This window comes from Epinephelus moara, chromosome 19, assembly GCF_006386435.1.
Source record: "Epinephelus moara isolate mb chromosome 19, YSFRI_EMoa_1.0, whole genome shotgun sequence".
Taxonomy (NCBI): Eukaryota; Metazoa; Chordata; class Actinopteri; order Perciformes; family Serranidae; genus Epinephelus; species Epinephelus moara.
The window spans coordinates 20,971,883-20,979,897 of NC_065524.1; the positions used below are offsets into that span (position 1 = coordinate 20,971,883).

The following is an 8,015-nucleotide window of genomic DNA, read 5'->3' on the forward strand; positions in this document are numbered from 1 at the left end:
CAATCTGCCTGATGTCAATATTTGCTTGTTATTTGTTTGCGCACATCCTTAATCCCACTCACCCACATGTCCAATGCAAGCATGAATAACTGTCATTCCTTGCATTTTCAAGTGTTGCTGTTCTAATCTAAATGTTCCAAAATCCAGACGGAACACATAGTTTCAGCCACACAGTTTTCATCTGGGGGCAGATTGACCATGAACACATGTATAGGCAACATACAGACAATTGTAGCTGCTGTTCTATGGGACAATTGCCCTTGTCTCTGCCCTGCAGTTTTACTGCTCACATTAAATACACAAAGACAAAATGTCCATTTCAGCGTCAGCAGGGTGGTGGTGGCGTGCAGCCCTCTCCACCAAAAAGCCAAACAAAAGTATGGCCTTGTTGTCATGGACAGAATATGCCATTCTGCAGCAAGCAGACTGATGCTGTTGTCATGTACTCTGCAGCTTTACAATTATGCCCAAACACAAGGCACATTTGTCAATCATAAAGGCGGAACTGACTAACTGAGCAGTCCTGAGTCTGGAGCTAGTGACTAGTTAGAAAGCTGTTATTCTCACTCTGTTTTCTTTTCAGTGATGAGCACACAGTCCACCTAATATTGTAGCCTCAGCTGGAAGAAGTTTGTTTGGGATACGTCCAAAAACACTAATCTAGTTATAATTAAAACTGATAATACACACTAAAAACACAATTTCAAATACATAGTGTAACAACAATAATCTGTGCAGTTATAGCCCTACTATTACTACAAATTATGTGTTGTGCATTCAAATATGATGCTTAAAAACATCATACAAAGTTCTGGACCTAAGGTTTGGTTAATCTGGTCTATGACTAACAATTAAGAGCAAGAGGCTGACAGCTATGTAAAATGTTTTGCTGCACTTGCTCTTTCTTATCATGAAATAAGCATCTAACCTACCATACAGTATATAAGCCAAGAGCTGAAAATGTTTAGCATGCAACACCAGAGAACTCTTAATTGAGGGGAAAACAAAGGGACAGTTCATCCCAAAATCAAAAAAAACATATTTTTCCTCTCTTACCTGTAGTGCTATTTGTCAGTCTAGATTATTTTGATGTGAGTTGATATTGGCTGCAGAGATGTCTGCATTCTCTTGAATATAATGGAACTAGATGGCACGTAGCTTATAGTGCTCAAAGCCCCCAAAAAATACATCTGAAAAACCATGAAATCATGACCAGGATACTCAAATTAATTAAGATCTTGTGATCACTTTCGTGTAGGAACCATTTTCTTTCTACCAAACTACACCCACCAACAGCATCACTGTACAAAAGGAAGTGTACATGTACTTCTAGCTTACCTAGAACCATTGAGCTAGCTAACGTTACAGCAAAAAAAACATATTGCCTTTAGTTTGACTGGGAATGGTGGTTTTTGCACTTCATTTTTGCCAAAAAAAAATATCTGATGATGATGTGATTCTTTCTGGGGTCTTTACTGTCACAGCACACTGTCCTATGGGCTGTCCTGCATGGCTCTTCAGGCTAGTTGGGTTGGGCTTACCTAGGTGTAGAGCCCATGTTCAGTTGAAAGGGGGCATGTCGAAGTATTTAAAGCTGTTTTGCACAAAGATCGCACAATAGGGCTGCTATAAAGTCCCATTTTTATGCCGCCCCTGCATTTTTACACAGAACCAAACAACGGCAGCATCGTGCAGCTCCAATGTGTGATTTAGGATAGCAACAACAGCATCAGCCTCTAGTGTGATATGTAACAGATGTGTCGGCAGCACTTTATTAACTATAACAATGGAATTAACAGGGCAATAACAATAATTTACAATCCTTGTTATATGGCGGCTGATCTTGTCCTCTTCCCAGAGGGTAAGAAGCTCCTGGACTGCATTGTTTTCCCAATTTGCAGACATTTTCGGCTGCTGTCCTTCTTCTACGAGTTATCTGCTAACTGCTATCAGCTATGTTTTTAATCTCCTGCAGTGTGTTGCTCAATAACACATTGTCAAATTGTCACACTCATGCCTCCCATGATTCTGTCCGGCCAACTGTCCCTTTAATACAGACATCATTACAGTGTTGTTACTACCTCTGATGCTGGCTTTAAGGTGAGACACCTCTGTCCCCCCATTCCACGATTGTACCTTTTATACAAAATTGTGAGCCAGTGTAACAGCAGGAAATTCCCGCTTTCGGGGTGCCCAAGAGCTCACCTGGTAGAGCAGGTGCCCCATGTACAAACACTATGTCCTTGCCTCAACAGTCATAGGTTTGATTCCAACCTACAGCCCTTTGCGGCATGTCTTCCCCCTATCTCCCCCTTTTACTCTAAGGCTGTCCTGTCAGATAAAGCCAAAGCCCAAAAACCTGTTAATGCAACAGTACTGACACTAAGCAGTGTCGAACCACGGAGAGCAAGCTAACCAAGTGACGGCCATCAATTCAGTGCCAGGACAGCCAGGCTACAGGTAGACCCACATCTCTTACCTTTAGCCTGGCAGCTGAACCCTCACTCTCTGGTAATAGATGTACAGCCAAGCCCTGGGAGCCCTAGACGGGTGTTTCACATCAGTAATAATACTGAGTACCCAGGGTTATGTTTGTCGTAACGGTATGATTTGTAGAGCAGGGTATCTTTGTAGCACCACAACGCTTTATCTTTAAAGGTTTGTTGTGACACATCTACCTTTATCAAAATATTGTAGCACCTGCGATTTGGATGTTGCCGTCAGCCATATTGTGATTTCGCTAATATTTCAATTGATTGTGCAGAGGTTAGAGGTTGCCATTAATGTTTACATATCATGCTGTAATAAGTCTCTCATCAGCAGGTAGTACTACACTTCGTTAAGTGCGGCGATGCAGTTAGCAGGTGTAGTAGAAAGTAAATTGTTCCTACATAAAACTGCTCATAACAAGGTCTGCGAAATATCTTGAGTAACCTGTGGTCACTTGAAGGAGGCATTGCTTTTGGCATTTTTCACTTTTTTTCTTTTTGGTGCTTTGTGAACCACAGGCAGAGTGCCATTTGGTTCCATTATATTTGAGAGAAGGCAGACATCTCTACGGCCGATACCTCAAACATTCGGCAACTCATACCAAAACAATCTAGATTGATAAACAGGTAAAAGGGAAAATATGTATTTTTGAGTTTGGGGTAGATTGTCCCTTTAATATGATATTACTGTCAGATTTACTGTTATTCTTTCCCGAAATGTCACATAACTACTATTTTGACTCATGTCAAGAATTTAGTGCGTGCACACAGGACATGCCTTGTACATATATTACACATTTCAATAAGACCTATACATAGAGGCCACTTTAAGTAAGATTGATTCAATGTGACATTTTGAGATCAGCAGCGTCAGAAGTAGTGTTCTGGGTTTTGAATTAGTTTTTGCCTCCTGTGGTTTAAATGCCATTTCATATTCTGCCAAAACTCACGAGGAAAAATACTGCATATGCATGTTTAGGCATTAAATGTGTACGATATATTGCATGATATATCACAGATACCCTCACTAAAGACCTGGACAGATAATTTTATCTATGGGCGGATATGTTTTTATCCTCATGATTAAAGTTTGCAAGTTCTATTATATCAATCTAACAGCAGGCAGTCCTATGTAATATGGAGATTGTCCGTTAATGAGGCATGCTGCATTAATGACTCAATGTAGGAAATAATTTGTTTCATATTTCCCATTGAGACTGATATAACTGAATAAGAACTATGATCAAGCCAGTAAAAAAACACAGAAGCTGATTTAATTTGAACATTAGGGTCACCAAGCAACTCTCTGCTCCTCATTTGCTTTATCAATCCGTGTATGATGGTGCCGAACGTCCACATAGGCTGTTGCTATGTTACCGAGTCAAAAGAAGGAGGTTGGCAAAGCACGGATTTAAAAATGGCCTCTCTCTCTCTCTTCTTCAAGCCCTCCTGTCAAACGGTGTCAAACTACTAATGTAAATTTGAGCCATCTGTCAATATGAGTGGAACAGAATTATGAGAAGATGGATTAAAGAACTTCATAATAATCATGGAGGAATATGTTTATTAATCAAGGTTTTCAATTTAAAAAAGGCAGAAATCTGAAATGTCTTATACTGAAGCAGCAATGTCAAATTATTTTTAAATTTCTTTTGCTTCAAGATTCAAGATTATTTGTCACTAGGGAAATTTGTCTTGGACACAAAGGCTGCCACATAAAAATACATTAAGAGTGCAGAAACAGACATAAAGGGCATAGCACATACAAGTGCAGATATAAAGGGCATTCAGTCATTCATTGACACAAGGATGAAAGAGTTATTATACCTATTTAAGTATCCTCCTGTGTTTAATGGGAACCCTACAGTGTCTACCTGATGAAAGCCGTTCGTATTATGAACTATGAATTATGAATGCAGGTAATTTTCCTAGCCTTTTCAACAGTCTTTTAAACTTAAACCAGAGCAAAAGCATGTTAATCCAAGTACTTTAACACACAATCAACACATTAAATACAAATGTAAACCAATCATTTGTAAACACATGAAAGAAGAGAATGATTAGTTTGAAAAGTCAGGGGACCACCCGCAGAATATGTGACCTGGGAACAATGAATGTTTGTGCCATAGCAATCCTTCTGTGACAAGAAACCTACATTTCACTATAGGACCAATTATGTAAAGCTGCTGGTGGTGGGCTAGGGGAAAATATCTCAGTCTGGACCCACCTACAGACAGATTATAAAGCCATACCACTAGCACAGCTAAAGGTCTCCTGGCCCTCATTACTGCAGGTTATGTCCTATTTTGCTAGCTCATGCTAATGATATTGCTTTAGCTATATTACAAAATAACAGCTTAGCTTCAACTACACCCTAAAACGGATATATACACAATGCAAAGTGCTTTCAACCCCTTAAGTCAACAATGCATTTTAATGATTAGCTTAAAAGGGGCCAGGGGAAGTAACTAGCTAACGTTAGAGAAGTTTATCAGTGTAACGTCGTCGAAAATGGCAACTCCCCCAAAGGGGTCACTTCCTCAATGCAGCAGTGCGCGCTCGCAGGGGGTGATTTGAGAAAAGCAAGTAAGCTAAATGTTAACTGAGAAAACATCCACCATGGGGATGTGTCGCCCTCCCCCATCCAAAATACAGTATCATCACACGGGGACGCGCATTAGCAAAAGGGGTTTTATAGTCGACGCAACGCATTGAGACACTCCCTCTAAAACAAGCACGGTGCCCTTTAAACAAACTAACGTTACGCCTGATACGTTAGATAGCTAAACTCTGTAGTTTGTCTTTAAAAACAGTAAAAATAACAGCAAGGAAACCCCATAAGCAGTGCGACACTGCTACAAACTGCCACATCTAGGTAACTGCTCAGGCAAGCTGCCGTGAGAAGGAAACAGTTGAAGAACAAAAAGTAGCTCCGAGATGCCCCGAGTGAGTCCGGTAATAGAGGGTTATTTACATCGATAACGGTCGCACAGAGGCGGAATTCAACCGGTAAAATAGTACACCGTGTAACTGGCATCTTCCTTACCTACACAGTGAATGAGTTTGTGTCGCCACGAGTCAAGTTCCTGACGAAAGCCGCGCCTGTCGATAGTGCATTGCTGCAGTTTACATGGGCTCGCCATTTTCTACCGTTCGTCTCCGGCGGGCACGAGCACGGGAAGTGGAAGCGCTCTGCTATGTGAGCGCGCGCTGCTGTGTGTCAGGAGGAAATCACTCCAGGGGGGAGATGAAGGCCATGTTTCAGTCAAACACAGCAACCAAACTGAGTCATTAAATCAGTAGGATAAATAAGTAAGTATATAAATAGATGACTAGGCTAAAATACTGCATTGTGTCCACCAATGTAAACAACAACTGTAGGATTTCCCTTAAAGGTCCAGTGTGTAGGATTTAAGGGCATCCATCCAACTCCCCCCATGATCCCTTGCGCGAAATATGTGCGCGACTTCCGGCGTTGAACCGAAACCAGCGATTTCCAATGGTAACATTTGTTTACAGTACTCTATTCTTCTTTCCAAGATCAACTGGGAAACGTGGAACACACCACCTGTTTTGGCTCAAACAGGATTATGTGACCATACCTCTGCCATCTCTGACTGCCATCTCAAAGCACTGTTGTCTTTTTTCCATTAAACCAGGCACTGTAGCAATTAGCTTGCCTTACTCCGTTAAAATATTGTTAACTTTAACATGTCCCGAGCTAGCTTAGCTGCTCCTAAGATTTCTGATGACTTATTAAGAGATACTAACACATTCGGCAAACATTTAACATAATTCAGTATTAACTGTAGCTCCATGTAAAGTAAATAAATGTGATGTTTCCCAGTGAATCCTCTGCTCATCTGCGTTAACAACGCAGTGTACACATTTTTTTAACTACTGATTTATTAAAAACTCTTCTGAGCAAAACATGATGCTGAATTTAGCAGCAGACTTCAGTAATGGTAATATAAAGTAGTAATAATAGAAATAGCTTTTTACATTCATTTTTTTTATATGATATAAAGGAAGTATGGTAAATCAGTGACACATTGTCAGCCCTAATGACTAAATACATATTTCAAGGTATGTTGCTGAGTTTATTTTATAATGATCAATTTTCTAATGTAGGTTGAGAATGAAGTCAGACGGGGAAAGGCAGGGATATCACATACTGACATTCTCTTCTGCTAATTCTGATTTAATACATTTTCACTAAGTCTCGTGAAACTGTTGTGGTTTTATTTCTCATATCAATGGTACATTTGGCAACAGGAACAATCCCTTTTTGTTCTGGTTACATGTTCAACACACAGTTGCTGAAGACAAAAACTTAGCTCAGACTGGTTGTTAGTCGTTACAGACAGGGCAACAGGTACCAGTTCCGCAAAGACATTTTAGAAAATGCTAAGTTAACATTTGTTAAATATTTGTTAAAAAATAAATTAGTATTTGCTAAACTGAAGGTAAAGTACTTTCAAAGAGAACCAGCGTTGGCGCTTATCCACAAAGAGTAGCCACCGGGACTAACCACAGACACTATGGGACTAACTAGCATACTGCTACTTCCGCTATCTCACAGGAGGTAGCGCACATAATCATTTCTACAGTAGTGCCCACAGGAATAAGGTGGATAGGTAGAAATAGTACATATCCCAATAATTACATGTTAGCGAACTGGGGTATCTTGCTAATAAGAAAGAAGCAAATAAATTAACTTTGAATTTGAAGCTGCTCTTTAGATAATAGTAGGAAACCTTTTTATTTCACTTTCTACTAACGACAAAAGTAGGATGTCACTAACCACATGCACAACTTAACTCACGGTGCAATATGTCACAACATTGACCAAAACCCATTACAACTATTATGAGATGCATTAATTACTTAGTACTTATTACTTATATCACTGCGTACTAGCTATGTTGTAGTTCCACTGTTTGGCCACTACAAAAATTGGCTCACTTCCAGTCTCCCACTTCCTGGGGGGACAGGAAGTGAGTCATTTTCCACTGAGTCAGTCATGTTTTTTCCACAGTAGCTCAGAATGAACAAACCAAACACTGGCTCTAAATTGGGCCAATCCTGATTTCACATTTCTGCATCGAACAGTGTCGTTCTAAATGCTTGGGACATGGGAGAGGTGTCCCTTTTGCAGCTTCACTGCTAGATGCCACTAAATCCCAAAATATTAATGTGGGGTTTAGGTTAATACCTTGGGCTGTCTATATCAAATCAAATGTGAGGTATTTTCCACTTGAAAGATCAGTAACTGTTTAGTATAGGCTAGACTTTACCCAAGGCTGGATTGCCAACCAGGATTGCCAACCAGGCAAAAACTAAAATAAAATGGTTTGGTCTCAAGGCATATCCTGCATTTTTAACCAAAGCTTTTGGGGTGGCTCTAGAGATGGTTGGTCCACCACTTTGGCTCAGAGTGAAATATCTCAAGCATTACTCAATAGATCTGCATTAAATTTTGCATGGTCTCCAGTGGATCAAACCTACTAACTTTGGTGATTCTCT

The 8,015-nt window shown here is 40.1% G+C and overlaps 1 protein-coding gene across 2 annotated transcripts in view; it reads right to left on the bottom strand.

The window, feature by feature from the left end:
• Positions 1–5,930, bottom strand: part of wu:fc17b08 (ligand-dependent corepressor) — a 31,917-nt gene extending 25,987 nt beyond the window's left edge. The window contains exon 1 of one of the 2 annotated variants that reach the window (XM_050070501.1): positions 5,536–5,924. In XM_050070501.1, the coding sequence (XP_049926458.1) occupies positions 5,536–5,632 (97 nt within the window). In that variant the 5' untranslated portion in view covers positions 5,633–5,924. Of the gene's footprint in view, positions 1–5,535 lie in introns of both variants that reach the window. The other variant, XM_050070502.1, reaches the window with a different exon arrangement.
• Between the last annotated feature and the right edge of the window lie 2,085 nt (positions 5,931–8,015).